The 22169-nt window shown below is 40.0% G+C and overlaps 1 protein-coding gene across 9 annotated transcripts in view; it reads right to left on the bottom strand.

Annotated features, from left to right (window-relative positions):
• elf2a (E74-like factor 2a (ets domain transcription factor)) overlaps positions 1-22169 on the bottom strand; it is a 145678-nt gene that overhangs the window by 29686 nt on the left and 93823 nt on the right. For 8 of the 9 annotated variants that reach the window (XM_069925368.1, XM_069925367.1, XM_069925371.1 and 5 more), the window contains 3 exons: positions 20527-20640; positions 6608-6781; positions 3713-3799 (listed from right to left, as the gene is read on the bottom strand). In XM_069925368.1, the coding sequence (XP_069781469.1) occupies positions 3713-3799; positions 6608-6781; positions 20527-20640 (375 nt within the window). The remainder of the gene's footprint in view (positions 1-3712; positions 3800-6607; positions 6782-20526; positions 20641-22169) is intronic. The other variant, XM_069925372.1, reaches the window with a different exon arrangement.

Below are 22169 nucleotides of genomic sequence, written 5' to 3'. Positions count from 1 at the left end.
ATCAGTGAAGTTTTCCCTGAATGAATAATAATTTTTGGAATGATATTTTTTTGGGATCCTTGAGTGTCATCTGAAGCAATCCAAATTAATATGTAGCTATGTTATGTATTTATAACAGATTTAGACTAATTATTGGAATTAGGTGAGGTTAAGATGGTGGGGGGAGGGGGGGAGGTTTCAGGGTTTTTTTTTGTTTTAGTAGTGTTCTTTAGTTTTTTTCTTTATATTTTCGACATATATTTGTTAACATTGCAATATTGCGATTTGTTATTGCTTGTAATCATTATCATATATACGTTGATTTAAATAAAATATTTTTTTTAAAACTTGGATTGACTATCTGGGCACTCTCCAAAAGGATAGCATTAACATCAACACTGGTTTTTGCTAACCTACTCTCCATTTTTCCTCCCTTCCCTTTCACTTTGACTTCCTTCCTTTAGCTCTCCACTCCCTTCCCTCTCCATTCACAGTGCCGTTCCTCCTCCTCCCTGCTTGCAGCTATGTCCTCCCTTCCCTTATCCACCTATTAAATCCTGCCTTTGGTTCCATGTTCCTCCCTCTACCCATTCCTCCCTACCATTTTGTTCAGGCACCTGTTGAAATGTTTCCATACCTTGAAGGGCTCAAGCCCAAAACATTGGTTATGTATCTTTATCACTGCTATATAAAGTAGACTGTTTGACAGATGAGTTTCTCCAACATTCTGCTTTTACTTTAACCAGTGTCTGCAAACTTTTGTGTTTTACTTCCCCAAAGAACTATACTACTTTTTTTCTTTTTCATTAATTTATTCAGATCAATTTTTAAATCTAATAAGAAATTTTGTCAAAAATATCCTTCCAATTACTTTTACATTTTTATATAATTTTGACTGCACTCATCGGATTTATTTTTAGTCTAATTTGTTCTAGGAAATGCCCACTGGCAGATTATAGTTTCCTCCATCACAACCTACCACCAAGCCTCCATACCCATAACCTTATTCAGCATATTCCCTCATGCTTCCCAGAATTTAAGGAACGATGATTATTTTTCACACTGCTGTGGGCGTTTATGCTATTATCCATCAGTCACAAACAATTTAAAAACAAATTGGTGAAACTCAGAAGAGGCTAACATGGTGTTTCAATGAGCTGTGTCGGTGGGGAAATACTGATTAATGATGCAAGTTGAAACACATCAAAGAGACAGAGCATAAACCACGATTTACCTTCCACACACCACTGGCAATGCATCCACAGCTTCCAAATGCAGGATGCCAGTTGGAATTGACAACTGCTTTAGATCCAAAAACACTATACAATTGTAACATTTTTAGCAAACTTTTAACTTGGTCCAGTCCACTTACTTTGTCACCAGATGGAGATTTACCAGGCTGCAGGGTCCTAAACATTCTCAACACTGACTCTGGACTACATGAGGTGGTGATTTTAAATATGAACAATGAAACCAGCCTCTGCCTGATGAATCAGTGCTGCACCATAATGAACAATATTTTGAAGAAGTACAAAGGGTAGCAAGACCATGGAATATACTCTGGGTGGAGGGGTTTCAATGTCCATTAGCAGATGTACCTCAGGACTGATAATGTAGCTTTGGTGGATGGAGCTACAGGATATAGCTTACAGCAAGTTGTGAGTGATCCAACACCAAAAACAACAATCGCATCTACATTTAAATGGATGCATTTATCCATGTCAGGAATTGGTCAGAGCTACATTTGTGGATACCAAGTCCCATGTTAACATAAAGAACACTACTGTATTTTGAGGCACCACTGCCAAAATAAATGGAATAAATTAACTAGTTCAAAAATGGATGCACTGGTGGAGTTGTGGAGCATTATCATCAACACCAAAAACTGGGAAATCATACACCAGCATATTCCTCGCTCCATTATTACCAATCTTTGAAGGATACAACGAGGCATTCAATGTGGAGTTTCAGATGTCATCCTGGAGATACATTAATAACAGACTGGATGTAGCCACAACCAACGACCAGATCAAAACTCCACAATCCTGCCACATTTGGCTGTGAACAGTGGGAGCATGTTAGATAACTGATAAGAGGTAGCTCCAGAAACAACATTAAATTCAACTCCAGCAAGACGGAAGAATTTGTAACCTTCAGCACCATCTTAATAGCCAATTAAACATTTTCTATGATCAGGAAAGACTGAGTATAATGATGAAGAAAAGATCAAGCGTTTCAACAGTGTCCTGTGCTCAATGATTAGGGTTATTGGTGCATGAGAACTTGCTGCACCTTGAGCTACGCTGTGCAGTTATATGTTTGCCATTGACATCACAGCAATACTTAATCACATATGACATCAAGGAATTCAGAATTAAATCATATCAATGGGAACGAAGAGGAAAACTCTATGACAGTTCCAGGGTATTACTGAAGGATCAGCATGCTTAGCTTAGCGGTTAGTGCAACACCATTACAGCACCACTTGGGTTCAAATCCCACACTATCTGTAAGGAGCTTGTACATTCTCCCCGTGTCTGCATGGGTTTTCCCCAGGGGCCCCGGTTTCCTCCCACCATTCGAAAAGTACCAGATGTGTAGGTTAATTGGGCGCAATTTAGAACCGTGGGCTCATGGGCTGAAATGGCCTGTTACTGAGCTGTATGTCTATATTTAATTTATTTTTAAAATCCAAATCCTAAGTACTTTCAACACTGACTTCAAACAATGGCGATGCTAACTGACCAATCTGTCGCACCCCAGCTAATGAAACGGCCCGTTCTGGATATGGATGACCTTCACTTCTGAGCAGATACTTGGCAAGTAACATTCGTATTATACAAACACGAACCAATGACCATCTCTCCTCAACATGACATGAAATTATCATTCCTGAATCCCCTGCCTTTAATACATTGGAGCTCACTGTTGACCAAAAACTTATCTGAATCTCCCACATATAGGCCAGCAGTACAAGAACAGATCAGGAGGTTGAGTATTATTCAATTAATGTATCCCCTCCCTAGCAGTTAGCACAATGCTGTTACAGCGCCAACAACCCAGGTTTGAATCTAGCACTTTCTGTAAGGAGTTTATACATTCTCCCCGTCTGCGTAGGTTTCCTCCCACCCTTCAAAACATACAGGAGTTGTAGGTTAATTGGGCGGCACAGGCTTGTAGGCCGGAAGGCCCTGTTACTGTGCTTTATGTCCAAATTTAAAACTTAACTCTCAAAAAAAATCACCACAAGAAACAAGAGACATGAAAAAAACATTTTGCACATACTTAAGAGTGCAAATCAAACAATAATATGGAAGCTTGGCATCAACGAAGACAAAGCAGCTACCTTAAATATTCACTCCTTCCACCACCACCACTATTGTGGCTGAGGTATCTATCAAAAACAGCTCCCGCTGACCACAGGTGTGAAGGGCCTTCTCAACCCTGTGCCATCCTCACTTGGAAAATATATATCCTCCCCAATGCTGCTGGATCAGTATTTTGGAACCTTCCATCTGTGGGAGTACTTGAGTTCTTTAAACTCAGAATATTTTAGTAATATTACAGCTGGCCAATATATTCACCATTCACAAGGGATTTTAGGGAGTTTGCTAGCAACACTTATACACACCATTCAGAATAATGAAATAATCCCTTATCAGTTCATGCCCTTCCTCTCATTCCATCATTTATTTTGTTAATGTGGAAATTTGCCTTTGACAGTGGCACTTACCCTTCCCTTCTCTTGCCTTCTTTTTCACAGAGAGATCCGATGCATTATTAGGCAACCCAAACTGCTGGTTCTTTGGTTTGCGACCAGCTGTAAGACACATTGGAATTCTCATTTACTACAAATCCCACCAAGGTAACATTACAGGACACTCTGGCCTGGCCAAATGCATCAAAGGGAGGGGACATGGGCTATAACATAAACTTGTTTATTTTTTAAAAAGGTGCTTATTATTTGATGTTCAATAAAGACAAAACACAGTAAAAGCTGTGCAGCAAAGCAGAAGTATATGAGAGAGATTACAGATCCTGGAGAACCATACAAAATGCTGAAGGAGGTCAACAGGTCAGAAAGCAGTGCTGCACGATACTGACTGGCAGGCTCCAGTAACAGGTTGACAGATGGAGGATGCCATGGGAAGGACTGTGCCAAGGCAAAGGCTGAATCAAAAGAGGGATGGTGCACAAGATAATAGATTAGTACAATGTAATGTTCTACATCAATTATATTTAACTCCTCAAAAATTAACAAAATGTAATTTAATTTCTTCAGATTTGTGTTTTAGATGTGGAGAAGAGATAGGTACTTTTTTTTCCCCCATTCAATTTGGACCTGTTCTAAGATTAAGACTTTTTGGATTCAAGTTAAATTATTTTTGGAGGCGAGTCTTCCGTTTGACCCAATGTTGTTTTTATTAGGGGACATTACCGTAAATATTCAAGTATAATGCAAAAATAATTTCCCCTCAAAAATAGGGGGGGGGGGGGTCATATTAAACACGGGAGTAAAATTTAAAAAACTTTTTTCCGCAACTCGCAACTCGGGCCAAAGAGACGCCAGCACGACTCAGGCGGGTGAGAGGGTTCATGAGATGACATCGCGAATCGGACGGCTGGGCAGGCAGAGAGACGACAGCATGACTCAGGCCGGTGAGGGGGGTCGGGAGAGACGTCAGTGCGACTCAGGCGGGTGATGGGGGTTGTGAGAGACGCCAGCGTGACTCAGATGGGTGGGGGGGGGGTTGTGAGAGACACTCGCATGACTCAGGCGGGTGAAGGGAGGGTCAGGTTGTGAGAGACGCCAGCACGACTCGGGAGGGTGAAGGGGGGGGGGGTCGTGAGAGATGGCAGCACGACTCAGGCGGGCGACCAGCCGGAGAGACGGCAGCGTGACTCAGGCGGGTGAGAGGAAGGTCGTATTATACACAGGGGTAAAATTTTTCCCCCTTTTTCCCCTCAAAAATGGGGGCTGGGGGTCGCATTACACACGGAATGTATTATACATGAATATTTACGGTAAGTCGATGCTTTAGGATTAAGATTAACTATGTATCAAATTGAATCTCTACCTTTAGCTTTGGCTGTTTCTAAAAAAATGTTTGCCAATTATCTGGAAATCTGATACAGTTTTAGGAATGTAAAGATGGCAAATTGAAATGAAATCCTGTATTCCTTTAGAAAAGATAATGTATGATTTGAGTAATAAATAATCATTTTTTTGTAAAAGTATGGAGCCCACATTTAAAAATTTTTGGTTTGAAGATTTAATCTCTCAATCCGTCCCGGCGGGTATCTCAGTTTCCACAGCTAAAAAGTTGAATATTGCTGTTTTTAAGTGATGGTGTCCTTTCTTAGTGGATAGAAGGGGGGGTGTTAGTGAGATAGATGAGGGAGGATGGATTTTTTTAAATTCAATTGTATACCTTCTGTATGAATATGTTATAATTGTTATATGATTTAAACAGCTGGCTGGCCTGGCATTGGGTTAACCAGCACTTTTCAAGTCTGCACACACCAGATGAACAGGCTTCTATTATATATTAATGTGGATGCAGCAATTCATCTTCACCCAAAATTGATGCTGGCTTCAGAATTTTCTGCAGATAACCAAGTTAAAAATCACTCAATTTTACGTCAATAAACATTTGTCAGAAATTTCAGATCTTCCTAATTTGGCCATCTTATTTTAACTATTCCCAGTAGCTTATTTGTTCGCTCAAAAGCAAAAAAATAACTACTTTTCAGTACGTACAATGGAGGAATGCAAGTTCTCATCACCTTCCCCAACAGGCTGGACCTCGTGCATAACTATGCATTGGCAAGCTATTCAACATCAAGGCATTAATCTCTATCATATGGCGTCAACAAATACACACTCTCAATCAGAAGCTGTCACCAATTTAATTCCTCGCCCAAACCTCAGCCTTACCCTCCCAAAGCCTATCAGGATATCCCAACTTCATAGTAGGCTGACTGAAGCTAGGACAGGTTAGGCAAAAAAAAAGAGGTCCTTGGGTGCATTCGGCTCAGTAGCAGCTTTCACAGTGAGTGGGAGAATGTGATCAAAAGCTTTAGAACAATGGGTGAATCGCAGTTTGTATTTGAGCCAGATCTCAGTCAATCATATTACAGTAAAATGTGAAACACCAAGTAGAGCTGAACCAAGTATTACTGTGATTGATTCTGTCATCTACTGCCCTTCATGGCAATAGGATATAGAAGTTAAATATAACCTTCCACTGATGTATTTGTTGCATTTTTGCATCCAAAATGAAAAAAGTGCCAGGTGGCAAGAAGTTTTTCATTTTTGCAAACATCTCAGAAATTAGATTGCTCTCTCAACACTTTATTCTCTGCACTGGGTGAAATTACCAATTGAGATATTGAGCACAATGGATATTAAAGCACAAACAGTTTAGAATTATGAACCTGGCTAAGAAAATACAAAGTTGTTTGTGCTTTGCACCTTCTGATAAAAAGGCAGCCTTTCATCCATAAATCTCACCGATTCATCACCCACAGATTAATGCATGCAAAATTCTTGAGGGGATATTCCAAGAAGAGATGAAGCACAATATTCCCCATTCTAAAGTAATGGAAAAAGAAAATTGTTTTACACCTTTCTTTTTTTTGGTTGGCTCAGGGGTTTCAAGTATTGGCACAGCAGGTGAGGTGTCCATGGGTTCAGTCTCCTCCGTCGACACTTCCACAACCGTCTCAGTGATCACTTCAGGTCTCATGGCAGCATGAACAAATTCTGGGGTCGACACACAGGGCGGCACAAATACCTGGACTATATAAAAACACAAAGAATTAAACCTTGGAAAACAGTCACCTCACATTTTCTTCCTACTTGCGCTCTTCAAATGAAAAACTTCAAATTCACTTTGAAGATATGGCTTATTTCATGCTCAGTGCAAAGAAACTTCCATCTTGCATTCATTTTGATAGCTACATCTTTGGCAATTCTCATTGTAACTGGTTACTGTCCAATGATCTGCCCCAAAATGCTGATACTTTAGGAACATGAGGCCTCCGGCTATACACCTCCCCCACACAAGTTCCTATGTGCTTCAGGCAGATGAGAGTGAAAAGAATTGCATAATTTTACCAATACACAAGAAAGAAAGAAAAACACAAAAACATGACAATATCATATAACCCAATCCTAAAAGAGAAGGAATGTATATCAATTAAAGAAATCAATTTGCAATTTTGTTTCGTCAAGATGATGTACACTTCATGTAGTTTACTGAGCAAGGTCTCTCAAAAATTTAGGAGGCAAGTTATAATGAAGGTGTGACTCATAGCGTTTTACATTCAATGAGAATTGCTATCTGCCATTTTATTTCGTTCAGTAACTTGGACATGTAGCTGTAAAAGATTCACATTTGATGGTAAAATAAACAACAATTGCTGGAAACATTCAACAATTTCTGGTGCATCTGTGCAAATAAAAAGATAATTGAAAGAAAAGTGATCTGAAACAGTCTTCACAGACCTGTTCAGTTTTTCCAGCATTTTCTGATTTTACTTGAGATTTTTAGCATTTGCTTTATTTTTGTCTTTTTTTTTAATTACATTTAATGGTGTTCAGCTTTACAGTCCAGCTAAACATTTGCAAAGAGCAAGGGAATACATGAGAAAAAGAAAACTATCAACAGAAGAATAGGGAAACAAAAAAGTAAAACATGAAAACCTGCAGACACCCTGGTTGACTTCATCAAGGCATCATACTTTGAAGGGCTCAAGCCTGAAATGTTGTGTCTTTATCTTTGGCATTCTTTAGCTGCCCCCTCAGTGAGGCAGAGGGGGAAAAATACAGCACCTTTGATAAAGAGCTCCTAGCCATATATCTGTCCATCCGTCACTTCCATTACTTTTTGCAAGGCAGACACTTCACCATGTTCAGACCATAAACCCTTGACCTTCGCGTTTTCAAAAGTGTCGGAGCCCTGGTCAGCTGGACAACAGTGGCAGTTATCCTTCATTTTGGAATTCTCTACCAGTATAATGAACATTTCTAGAAAAGACAATGTAGTGGCTGATGCCACTGCCCAAGAATAAGGCAATGAGATGGAGTTGTATCGCAACTCGATAACCAATCTGCAATGCAAGAATGTGCAAATCAACTCCGACGACAAGCTGCTCTTTTGCGACGTATCAACAGGACATCCACAGCCAGTGGTTCCAGCTTCATGGAGACGTTGAATTTTTGATTCTGTCCATGGTCTCTTTTATCCATCCATCAGATCAAATTGACCATTCGTCTGATTTCAAACAGATCTGTTTGGCATGATCTGAAGAAAGACGTCACACAAATGGCCAGATCTCGTGTAGCTTGTCAAAAAAATCCAAATCCATTGGCAAACGAAAGCACCGCTACAGACCTTCCCACCAGTAACTCACCGCTGCGACCATGTCCATGTGGACATTGTGGGACCAATTCCAGTTCCACAAGGCTACTGCTATCTCTTCACGGTGATCGATAGGTTTACGAGATGGCCTGAGGTAGGTCCCATGGCGGATGCTTCTACAGACTCTTGTACATGAGCATACCTTAATTTTTGGGCGGTTCGCTTCAGCCTAGCGGTGCACATCAGTTCAGACAGAGGACCTCAATTCATATCTTCGTTATGGACGGCCTTATCTTGGTTGCTCGGCTCTAGGCTTCATCATACAAGCACCTATCACCCGCAGTCCAACGGGATGGTTGAATGATTCTATCATCACCTTAAATCAGCCTTAATGGCCAGTTTGGACGGTCCCAACTGGGCAGACGAGTTACCATGCGTTTTACTTGGCATTAGGACAACTTCAAAAGAGGGTCTTCACACTTCGTCTGCAGAGCTTGTATACGGTGCGTCTTTGGTGGTCTCAGGGGAATTCGTTCCAAATGAATCCAGTAAAAATGAAGATCCCAAAGAGCCGCTGAGCAGACTAAGGGATACTGTAGGCAAATTATCCCCGTACCACCATCATCACATGGCAAACAGGTTTCTTTTGTACCACACGAACTGAAGGACTGTGAATATGTGTTCCTGCATAGAGGAACACATGGACAGCCCCGTGCGGGCACCATATGAGGGACCATACAGGGGGATAAGATGAACGAGGTCAACTTGCATCTTGGACATTACCGGGCAGCCTCTTTAATTCACAATTGACAGGTCAAATGTTCCCACGTTGACAAAGCTGCCCTATTCAACTGCCAGCAGTCTGACACAGGGGTGGACCTCCAAAAAAAACTACCAGGTGATAGTGATGGTTCTGGGGGGGGGGGGGGGGGGGGGGGGGGGGCGGGGTGTGCAGCAGCGCTATAGATAGACTACAACTCCCAGAAGTCTAGCAAACTGGCACGGGACGTCATAACATCGCAACGTGGCGCGCGTGGGTTCAGTGTTTTAAAAGAATACGTGCGTGATGAGAGTAAAACGAGTTCTGATTTACCTGCAACTGTGCGTGTCATTATCTCACGCTCATCAGCCACCACTGCGTTTTCAGTGGCTGCAATAGAATCTACAACTGCAACAAATTTGTTCTCTAACAGAAAAAGAAGAATCTCCCAGGAGATCCATTAATACATTTAACAATCTTCCAATGATTCACTATTAGTTGACCATTGCTTGAGAGAAATAGGCCCCATTTGAAACAGCAGTACAACAGTTGGAGCCGCTGCCTCACAGCTCCAGCAATTTGGAGTTCAATCCAGACGACCGGCAATGTCTGTTTAGAGGAGTGGCTTTCTCAACCTTTTTCTTTCGATTTACATACCACTTTAACCAATCCCTATCCCATCGGTGCTCTGTGATAAGTAAGGGATTGCTTAAGATGGGATGTGTGTGGGAAGGGAAGGTTGAGAATCACTGCTCTAGGCACAACTGTTTCTGAAATATTTTGCTTGAGAAAAGTTGTCATTGGCCCGTTTCCTTCGGAGTCAATTAGGTACAATTAAAACAGTGGTTTTCAAACCTTTTCTTTTCACTCACATCCCACCTTAAGCAATCCCTTAGTAATCATAGAGCTATGGCATAGGGAATACTTAAAGTGGAGGCAGTTTGAAAACCACTGATCTAAATAATTGAATATAGTGTGGAAAGTAGCAGACCCAGTTCCTCTCAGAAGACAAAGAAACCCTGTGCATTAGGAAAACTGATGACCCAATGCTGGAGTCACATTTCCATTGTTAAAACTGACCAAAATAAATGATGAATTTAACCAAGATGAGCTAAAAATGTGCTGTGTTGCGCTGTTCTACACCTCAGCCACACTGTGACACTGCTGAGGAAGTAGTTTGATATCACAACAATTTGAAATTAAATTTATGTTGGGTGGAACTGAAAATAATAGATGCTTTTTATTTTATCAGCAAGCTGAAGAAAGAAAACAAAAATCACAAGACTATCAGAATCCAGCTAAAACTGGTGATATGACAGGAGAGGGAAAATATGTTCTCATGCGGTAGTTCTCAACCTTTTTCTTTCCACTCACCTACCACTTTAAGTATTCCTTATGCCATAAATGCTCTGTGATTAGTAAGGGATTGCTTAAGGTGGGATGTGAGTGAAAAGAAAAGGTTTGAAAACCACTGTTTTAATCATACCTAATTGACTCGTTATGTGCACGGTTTCATAACTCCAAAAGAAATGGGCCAATGACAATTTTTCTCAAGCAAATTATTTCAGTAACAATTGGGTCTAGAGCAATGGTTCTCAACCTTCCCTTTCCACTCATATCCCACCCTAATCAATCCCTTACTAATCAGAGCGCCTATGGCATAGGGAATACTAAAAGTGGTATATGAGTGGAAAAAGGTTGAGAACCACTGGTTTAGTTTGCATGCTTTCCCTGTGAACTAGCTTTTTTTTAAAAATGGTGCAGACATCATGGGCCAAGGGGCTAATCCTGTGCTGTGTTGTGCTGTTCTACATTTCATATTCCTATCAAGTGGGATTCCTGGGGTTCTCTGGTCTCTTCACATATTAAAATAAAATAAATATTCTTAATGAATAGTAGTCACAGACAGTTGTTTTCCTAGTCATTCAACAGTCTTACTGCCCATGGGAAGAAGTTGTTCCTCAGCCTGGTGATTCTGGCTCTGATACTTCTGTATTGTTTTCCGCAATGGAAGTAGCTGGAAGATGCTGCACGTGCAGTGGTGAGGGTCCTTCCTGATTCTGCGATCCCTCTTTACACAAAGATCCTCTCTGCCGCTTTTATGGTCCTATGGACTGGCCTGCGCTCTGATGCCCTACAAGTGAGAAGATGGAACTTGGTGCTTTCCAGTCTCCCCACCTCAAAGCCATTAATGTAGAGTGGAGGGTGGTCATCCTGGTTCTTCTGAAGTCCCCAATCCATGTTTTGACTCGGGTTGCTATTCTCATACCATTTAATGAGATTTTCCACCTCTTCTATTTCATCATCGCCACTTGTGATGAGACCAACTACTGTTGCGTCATCTGCAAACTTTATGACTCTGCTGGAACCTGTGCTGCAGTCACTGGTCAGTAGTGTGAACAGGAGCACACAGCCTTGAGATACGCCAGTGCTCGGTGTGATGGTGTTCGACGTCGATGAGCCAAGTATCATTCAGAAATATGAAAAAAAAACACGACCCCACTATTCCTAGCTACAGTTTTAGAGTGGAAATCCACAGTGACGGTTTATGGGCAACTGAATGAAGCACATGCAACAGATCTTACCAAGTAATGCATTAGGAACTAGACAGTTACAGATAAACCAGCCTTTCTTCACTGATTGCACAATATTATTGATACAAATGATTGGGAATCTAATTCTAACTTAATTTTTTTTTTAAATATGATAAGCTTTAAGGTATAATCAGAAACACCAAGCAGTTTGAAGTTTTAATTACAAATTATTTCACAATGTCATCTCAATTATCCTGTGATTATCAATGTTTTATTGTTTAATGAAAGCTTTATAATGTCATCCAGATTTAATCTTAACCTTTTTATCCACTACAAAGCCATTTTAGTTTGAACTGTGCTGACAATGGCAAAGTGAATGACTTTTTCCAGACTTTCTTTTTTTGTAAAACTTTAAGATTTTCAAATAGAAATAAAAACAAAGTAAACTAAACACTAAAACCTCCCCCTACCCCCCTCAGCCAGCCCCGCAAGGGGAGCTTAAAAAAAATATTTCAAATAATTAAGAACTTAAACTATACAATATTTTAAAATATTTCTAAACCCATACATTCCAAATAAGGTCACCACATCTGAACAAAAAAAAATTATCATGCAAACTATATGTTATTTTTTCCCATACAAGATCTCAGTTCATATGCCAATGAACATTTTTTCAGACTTTCATGTGTAAAATATTTTGCTCTTGGTTAGATACATTTAGTAATGCATTTTTGCATTGATAGTAATGACAGATTGACAGATGCATTTTTCCAATAATCCCCCACAACAAGACAAACTTGCATAACCAAACATCTACTTTATAACACAAAGAATTCAGACATCATGATTTAACGTCTCATGTATAACAAGTTTAAACAGAAAATGTGTGTTTGGGCTTCTACAGTACATTGGTAAAAACGCAGTCTGTGAAAGGTAATAGATGCTGGTAGGGAAAGGTTCCACATGAGACACTGGCTCACTAAACATGTGGCTGATGTCAAATTACTTAAAGGCTTGACCTTTGAGAATGACATTAAAATCAAAAAGATAAGTTGCTGTAATCCACAATTATCAACTGCCTTGTCAGAAGAACTTGAAAGTCGACACATATTCCCAACCATCATTTTACCTATGACAAAACACTAGACAGTGCACCCCCAGACATCTGATTTGCCTCATCAGCAAGGATTTTAAAAATGTTCCCGGTGTATCCAGACAATTAAATGCTTATGGCTGCTGGCACAGATCAGCTCAGAAACAAAGTCCAATTTCCATAACTATTAATGACATCATGTTATCAAGGTGGTCATTTTGATGAACACATATTCAGTCAGGATCATCTGTGACTCCATACACCAATTAGACAGCATATACAATTGTTCAAGTATCCGCTACTATCAAGTAACAGCTACTATTTTCAAAATACAGGTGCTTCATTACAGCTTTTGAAATGAAACAAATTTTAAAGATGCAGTCTGTGTAAATAATTCTAAGAGACATGTAACAAAAGTGACTGACTGAAGAAATGGGGCACAAAAATCACAAATGGCAACTTAATAGCACTGGCTGTAATTTAGGATCATTTCTAATGGTTCTAAAATAGCAAGAAAACAAAAACATTAATAGGACTGGGCATTATTAGTTTAGAAACAATCCAGCAAGTTACACTGAATGAGGCAATACCCTGGAAATAGTTTGATTATTTACCCTGCTTTGCCATAGTCCAAATGAAGCCCAAAAATTGCATGGAGGTTCTCCAGGAAAACTAATTGCATGTTCATCTCAGCATAACCATTCAAGGTTAGCAATTCACATCCTGGAGATGCTATTAAAAAACAATTTATGGCTCAAACATGACACAACTCTAAAAGAGGCCCAAAAAGGAACTGAAGCAGTGGAGTATCATATGGAAATATAGTGAAGATTTATAAATAGTTATTTCATCACTATCTGTTTATCGCATATAACAATCAGTCATCAATTTCAAAATGTAGTTATTTCAGCGCTTATTTCAATGAGATTAATTTATTTCAGAAAATAATTTCAGGATCAAGCATAGGAAATGACTTAAGACGTGATGTTCGGTAATAAGAAAAGATGATCTGTGGAGCTACAGCTCCAAACCAACTGTAGACCTGCTATATTTACCAAAGGAAAGACAAGTTTTTTTTAGGCATTTTACATTGCACAGGAAATTTTTAGATGTCGCACATTGAGTTTTGAGAGGTGAACATCTCATCATCAACCACCAGATGGCCCCACATGAGGATTTCCCATCATGAAAAGAGCAGCTCAAAGCTGGAAGACATCCCAACCTGAAGTTTCAGGAAGCAGGCTGCATTGCAAACACTTAACAAACCAAGATTGTTTAAAGCGCTCATATGGAGAATGTTTTTGGTTTTTTTTTACAAAGATGTCTGACTGCCAAATCCTTTCCAGTTCTGTCCCAGACTCCATCCCCATTGCTCACATCTGGCCTCCAGACCCTGCTTACCCTATCAATCCCACCAATTTTGACAGCATTCTCAAAATTAAGGAAAATCTAAATTGTTGGATACCAGATGAAAACACTAATGTTTGTCAGTCGGAAAAATGCTCCACTTGCAACTTTCATTTTCATAGTACCATTAATTTAGAAGAAATGGTTTAATAAATTTATTTATGATTACTTACCTTGATGCTTTTGTTTACTGTAAAAGGCTATGAACCATCGTTGTGCAGCATGGAAACCAGCTCTGCAGCCCAACTCCTATTGACACTAATCTCATTTCCCTGAATTTGGCCCACTGCTTTCCTAGCTTTGTTCTTGTCCAAATGCTCCGATGCACCATGCCCGTGACTTCAATAACAGCCTTGTCTAAACGTGCATAAGTGCAAAATTCCAAAGGTAAGACCACCATTACTGACTACGCCATCAAGGTAACATTGACCAAAGCAACGTCTGACTGACTCTGGCATTAAGAGCAGTCAGATGGAGTCGAGGGGTACTCTTCCCTGGATGGAGCCATACTCAAACTACACATTAAATATAACTCAATCACTTCTTCATCAATCACACTACCTTCACATTGCACGGCCAAAATTGCCTGTTCAATGATCAATTTGCAACATCTCAGACAACTAAATTGTCCATAACCACAGCTCTGAGGAAATATTCAGGATTGGATAATAAGCAGTAATGGCTGTATGCCAATTGCAACCACTTCCTCATGTCAATCAACACCATTTCAATTGCTAAATCCTCTGCTGTGAACATCAGGAGCGTCAGCAATGGCCAGAAACCTAACTAGTACAGTACCAGGAAGAGCAAGGATATCCTGGAGTGAATGATTTACTTTCTGTCTCTGCATCCTCTCTCCACCAATTGCAAAGCAAAGGTTAGGAGCGTGGTGGACACTTCTGCCTGGGGGATAGAACTCTTGAGAACACTCCAGAACTAGTTTGACTGACATCTATTTTAATACTTTGAACATAAACCTACTTCCGAACTGTGGCTGTTATGTGGACTGCCTTCAAAACCCACAACTCCATTCACAGAGATGACTTCCAATGACAAAAGGAAAAGGTCAACAGACTCAGGGGCATCACCACATACAAGTTCATCTCCAACTCCCCTGCTTTACTGAGGATGCATCAGGAAGGATTTCCTGAATATTCACATTTGAATTGCAAGGATAGATCATAAAAATGAAAGATACTAGAGATGGGCAGAGGCTGGAATCTGGAGCAAAACCCAAACTGCTTAATGAAACTCAACAGGTCAAGCAACACCTGTGGAGGAACAGGGATGGTCGTCATCTCAGTTTGAGATTTTGTATCAAGACTGAGAATGTAAAGGGAAGATAGGCAGTACATAGGTGAGGGGGAGGGATGAGACAGCGGCTGACAAATGATAGGTACATCCAGGTGAAGAGGGTTGATGGGCAGATAGGGTGCAAAAACAGCTGGAGGTAGCAACAGAGGCTGGGAGGTGATAAGCAGAGACAACAAAGGATGCAGATTATGGAACTTGAAAGGCAGAAGGGAAGTTTAGGGAGAGGGGGTTGAGGAATTAGGGTGTGGGTGATGAGTAGGTGGATCCAGGTGGGCAGAAGGAGAAAAAAAGGGTAATGGGGGCTAAGGGAGGTTTGGAAAGAAGAGTGTGTGAGAGATGACCTGGATGGATCAAGAGAGAAGGGAACAGAGAGGGTGTAGGTTCCCTGAAATTGGAGAATTCAACATGCATGCCATAGGGTTGCAGTCCACACAGGAGGAATAAGAATGCAGTTCCTCTATATTGTGTTTTGCCTTAACCTAGCATTGGAATTACTCAGATGTGGCCCGGACTTCAGGAACTGAGTTACACAGGTTAAGCATTTTTTCCCCCTGGCACGTCAAAGAATGAGGGGAGATTTGATCAAGGTATTTAAATGTAAATGTGGGTAGGCTTTTTCCACTGAGGGTAGGTGAGATACAAACCAGAGGACATGGGTTAAGGGTGAAAAGGGAAAACAGCAAGGGCAATGGGAATTAATCTGACAGTCTATAGCACACATGTCAAACTCAGGCCCGCGGGCCAAATTTGGCCCGTGATATAATTATATTTGGCCCGCAAGATCATATCAAATGTATATTAGAGCTGGCTCACTGGACCTTTCTAAACGAGAAGCAAAAGCTCCAGAAGGTGGAGGAGATGAAAAGAAGTCTGGTTTTACAGAAACTATGTTCACCAAAGCAGAATCCCAAAGTGAGCCTGCTGTAAAGGTTAGTTTTATTGTGGCCGCAGAGATCGCCAAATCAGCCAGGCCCTTTACGGAGGGAGAGTTTGTTAAAAAGTGCCTGCTCAAAGTTTGCGATGTCATTTGCCCAGATAAAAAGCAAGCGTTTTTAAATGTGAACCTGAGCAGAAACACCGTGGCTGCCCGTACTTGTGAGCTTGCTACTAATCAAGTTGAAGAACAACTGAAGGAGAAGGGGAAAGATTTTATGGCATACTCACTTGCTGTAGACGAGAGCAGCGACACATCAGATACTGCCCAGCTATCAATATTCATCCGTGAAGTGGACACGAAACTTTCCGTTACAGAGGAACTTTTAGGATTAAAATCCATGCATGGCACAACCACAGGAAAAGAAATCTTCGAGGAGGTGTCCAAATGTCTCAATGAAATGATGCTGCCTTGGGATAAACTTGTGGGACTAACGACAGATGGTGCGCCCGCGATGTGCGGTCATAAAAGTGGACTGGTGGGCAGGATTCAGGAGAAGATGCGGGAGAATCATGCAGGTGAGCTTACAGTTTACCACTGCATAATCCACGAGGAAGCCTTGTGTGGCAAAGCCTTGAAAATGGAGCATATTATGAACACTGTAACTCGAGTAGTTAACTTCATAAGAGCCAAAGGTTTAAATCACCGCCAGTTCAAGTCCTTTCTGGAGGAGTTAGGGTCAGAATACGGAGACGTGCCCTATCACACAGAGGTGCGATGGCTTAGCCGAGGAAAAGTACTGAAGTGATGCTTTGAACTGCTTGAAGAAATATGCTTCTTCTGGAAAGAGTTTAACCAAAACTATTGTTAAACATTTATTTTAATAAGAAAAAGTTTAACATTACATATGCTGAAAGAAGAGAAAACATGCAGATGTTGTTGAAAATTTTCAATAAATATTTAGTTTGGCCCTCGACTTAGTCTAAGTTTTTAATTTTGGCCCTCGGTGAATTTGAGTTTGACACCCCTGGTCTATAGCTTCTACATTGCAAGATAAACTAGATGTACATCAAAGGATAAGGTGAAATGGAAGATAAATGAAGTTCAAGAATTATCTTATTAAATAGTGAAATGAGAAAGAGATAAAAGAAATGTCATGTCTTATTCATTTCTTCCTCTGTCACGGATCACCATGACATGGAATTCCATTCCTTTCCTGTACTTGGCTCTAGAGCAAAATCCTGGAATACCCTACAATTGGGAGTGCCTTTGGCAGACTTCAACAGTTGACATCACAAACCTGTCGAGGGCAATTCACAATTGATATCAAATTCTAGCTGTGTCAACACCCCCTCATCCTGGAATGAATAAAAAAATTAAGCAAGCCAGCTAGCCAAAAAAGCTGAACACAAATGGGGTATAAGGTGGGAAGATGTGTGCCAAAAGCAGGCAATGGGACTGTTGCTTCTTGCAATTCAAATAGCCAAATTTGACATCAGAATAAAATACAATGAAACCTCGTTAGAATGGGATTCGCTAATCCACGGAATCGCTTATAGCGCGGGTGTCTGTGGACCCCAAACTTTGCAAATTTCTGTAAAATAAGTTGATTAAAATTCAGAATACCAATATTAAAAGAATGCACTTGCTTTTTTTCATTGAAATTGTTAGTTATAGGGTCCTTCGAAAACTGGTAATATTTGTGTTTGATTATCCGTGGGCACTCGAACATATATGCATCTGTTCCGCGTCTCAGCTGTATGAAATCTTGGACCCCAACTACTACGTTCTAACGAGGTTTTACTGTATTAGTTTACATGCTGCATCAAACTTGGAGAATGGACACGCAAACAAAAAACAAATTTCTATAAACAAGAAGTGTTTCATTTTTGGTAAAGAGAAAGAATGCAAGAATCAAAGTTAGAAATTCACAGTTCCAAGTTGCAATGCCAATTATTAGGACCATAAGAAGCAGCACAAAATGTGTGTTCATTTCTAGAAATAAAAAGCAGAAGTTATATTAAACTAATATAGAACCTTGGTTAGACCACATTTACCAAATGTGCATATTACTTCAAGAGGAAGAAGAGATACAGTAGAAGGTGATAAAGATTTGAATGGAAGGGTTTTAACCACAAGAATTGAACAGTATGGGACTCTGCCCTCAGAAAAGGAAGACTAAAGAGATGCCTAATGGAAGCATTTTGGAAAAATATGAGAGTCTCCAGGCAGTATCTATACAAAAACCAAGAGAAGCATTCAAGAGCTGGGATACTTTCAAAGCTGGGGTCGTTAATTGGGAGAAAATTCATGACCAGGCTGGAACACAACACTTGCTTCTACTCAATAGTATTTGAATCAATTAGTGTAAAATCTTTTTAGAGGAAGCTGGAAAAACACTTGGGAGTGAAAGGAATAACATATGCTGATGGGGTGCAACTAAACAGGACACGTGTGGAGCATAAACATTGGCCCAGCTGCTACTATACTCCAATTACTGCAGACAAATTAATACTGGGGAGGGGTAGTGGGCACAAGAAAAAAATCAGGTCAAAGATCCAAGATCTTAAAATAACTATTAGTAAAATTAAAAGGCACAAAACAATTGAAGAGATTTTTATTTTTACCTTTCTCTAGACAATAAAATTATTAGTTTATTGACAAAAAGGTAAAAATTACAAGTTGTGAGTGATCAAAATCCTTTTATAAGCTGCACAAATTATAGGAAATAAATTACTTTGGTGCATTTATCAAGAGCATTGCCAAAGAGACCAATTTGGGTGATTTTCAGTATTGCCTGTGAACTCAACTTCATGTTAATTATGAGAAGTGCACCTGTCTCCTCAGAAGAATTTGGATACAAGATAATATCTCCAGCAGGCTAACATATGTAGCCAGCAATGAGCTGCATGTGTTTGCCATAGTCAAAGGGAAACATTGTTGCGCAGTTTATGTGGGGCCAACGTGCACTTTCAAAGCTGCCCACAGCGGAAATCTCTCCCTACACTCGATTTTTGTGTTTCAGCACACAATACATCTTAGAAACAAAATGATGACACAGGTGATGCCAAATCATTTCCCCAAAATTATGCTTACTGTGAAATGGCCCCTTCTTGACTGCAAGGCAATTTTAATTTGGAGATACAGCACAGTAACAGGCTCATCAAACCCATGTCGCCCAATTAACCTTCTAACCCTTTATAGCTTTGGTATGTGGGAGGAAACCCACACAGACACGGAGAGAATGCACCAATGCCTTATAGACTGCAGTGGATTTGAACCCAGGTCGCTGGTGCTGTAATAGCTTTGAACTAACCGTTCCGCTAACAATCCCGACCTACGTCAATTTGAAAAATTGAGGAATTATCATAATGTAGCCCGAGAAGAAATCAGTTCACAGTAAAAAGCCAAATGCATTTGGCTCAACAGATGTTAACTTTGGACCACCAGGCCAAAAGAACAGAGAACTTTCTGTCATTTATCAACTCTTAAAGATCTTAATAAAATCTGCAAAATAAATGTTAAAACGTGGAATTCACATTATGTTTAAAGGAGGCAGAAAAATACGGTGATTTTGATCAAAATTACAGAATAGCACAAGCTGGTAGAGCCACTCCATCACAGAACAGGAACTATGGTTCAATCCTGATCTTGAGTGATGTCTTTGTGGAATTTTGATGCTTTCCCCAAAATCCCGTGGTTTCTTCCAAGTCCTTTATAATTTTTTCCCCCACAACCCAAAGAAGTGCAGGACAGTTGATTAAATTGGGCCTCTGTAAAAGCCCTTTATATAGGTAAAGATACAAGATGACGGGAATGATGAGAATGTGGGGAGAAAATATGGGACTCATATAGGATTTTTGTTAGGAGGTAGTAATGGGCGATGTGGGCTCAGTGGGCCAAATAGCTGGGGGTTTTTTGCTGCCCTTTAAATGGCTAAATCAGTGGTTCTCAACCTTTTTCTTTCCACTTCATACCACTTTTAGTATTCCCTATGCCACTATAAGGGATTGCTTAAGGTGGGTGGAAAGAAAAGGTTGAAGAGCACGGTTTTAGTCGTAGCTGATTGAAAGGTGCTTTGGTCAATTCTAATTTATGTATAGTAATGAGTCTTTGACAGATAGGAATGAGATGTTCAGATTAGCCTTAATACCCATACCAAAATCTGAAGCTTTCAACTTCCAGAGATGATTACCTACCACTGTTCTTGTCATCCCTCAGGCTAGTTGGAGAATCCATGTGGAGAAGAGCCTCAGCTGCCTCAATGGTCTTATCCGTGCAATGTACATGACTGCTATGGACAGATGCTTCCACTGTGAGAACAGAAAAAAATAATTTGTCAGCCAAGACACACCATTGGTTGCATACAATCCCTTATTTAAATGCAACAAGATCATAAATCAGTCTTAACTTGCAGTGCAAATTTGTTAATGGCCTCGTTTCTCAATGTGTACCATTTCTATTTAATGATTCTCCAAAATTCCCTTCCTGCAACTTCTAACATGGTCTAACTTCAGTTGTAAATTCCTGTCCACTTGCAGTCTGTCCCTGGTTCAGTTTCTTCCTGCTGGATAAGAGTATTTATAGGCATACCACCAGGAAGGAAATAAAACATCTTAGTAGGAACTTTATTAATTTAAAAATGAAAGATGTTACTTTAATATTAATTTTTTTTGATGGTGGTAGGAAACAGCAAAATATTAAATGGCACATCATAACACATTAAATATACATATTCTAGCAATACATAATTTTCCGGTAGCCAAATTAGAAACCTGTCACAGCAAGCTTCTTCCTGGTTTCGGTCGTTAACAGCATCATGGCTAATTTAAATGCACCTATCAAGCAAAAACACCTCAATTGTCATACTCATTTGTCAACCTGTACAAATAGGTGATGGTAGTAAAGAAACTCGTGCACTATATAGATGCATGTGTATTAAAGGACCACGTCTGATCAACAGTGGATGACAGAAGCAGGTAAATGATGAACTTGGCAGCACAGCCATTAAATCACATGGAAAACAAAATTGAAAGAATACTAATGAAATTACACTTGCTTTTAAACAAACAAGAGAGAAAGAATAGTGGTGTGGCAGTGCACAGTGAACCCGTTCCATGTGTTATGGTCGTGGCAGCAGAGCAGCTGTGTCAAGATGGCACCGTCGGGGTCGCCTTTTCTGCAGGTCAGGTCCTCATGCACGCGGGGCAATGTCATGACATTGTTTCCAGTGCAAGGGTAGGACATACCCATAGCCTTATAAGGCGCAGCGCAGGAAGTTTCAATAAACAACTGGAGTGCAAATGAGCCGACCGACTACTGGTCTCATTCTTCCCGACTCTGTTTAGCTGCCGCTATATTGGCTTGTTTAAACTAATGACATTCTACTCAAATCTTAAGCAATTTCCCTGGTCGGAATAAAACAAACACATAAATGTAAAATTGCCACACAAATAATAAATACACAAAATGTGATATTTACGTCCTGGGAAACTTATCATATAATGTCCCAGCAATTGCACTTGAAGCCATTCGCTGAATCGGTCACCTAATGACTTACTTGCAAAGGAAACCACAACACTAACTTTTAACTTTAGAAAAATCACAGTTTTGAACTAGAGGCAAACTGTAAATAAAATAATTCAAATGGACATATTTCAAAACAAGTTGTTGGCCACTGCCTTGAGAAAATACCTATTTTATTTGTTCCTGTCAAAACTCCTAAATGACAATCTTAATCAGACATGCTTTTAAAATTATTTTATTCATGAACTAAATAAAGAAATTTGGAAGAAAACCTGTTTGGTTGTCCACCTAAACTCTTAAAAGGAGGAGCACTTTT

This window comes from Narcine bancroftii, chromosome 3, assembly GCF_036971445.1.
Source record: "Narcine bancroftii isolate sNarBan1 chromosome 3, sNarBan1.hap1, whole genome shotgun sequence".
Lineage (NCBI taxonomy): Eukaryota > Metazoa > Chordata > Chondrichthyes > Torpediniformes > Narcinidae > Narcine > Narcine bancroftii.
This window is presented reverse-complemented; position numbering and strand designations above follow the sequence as displayed.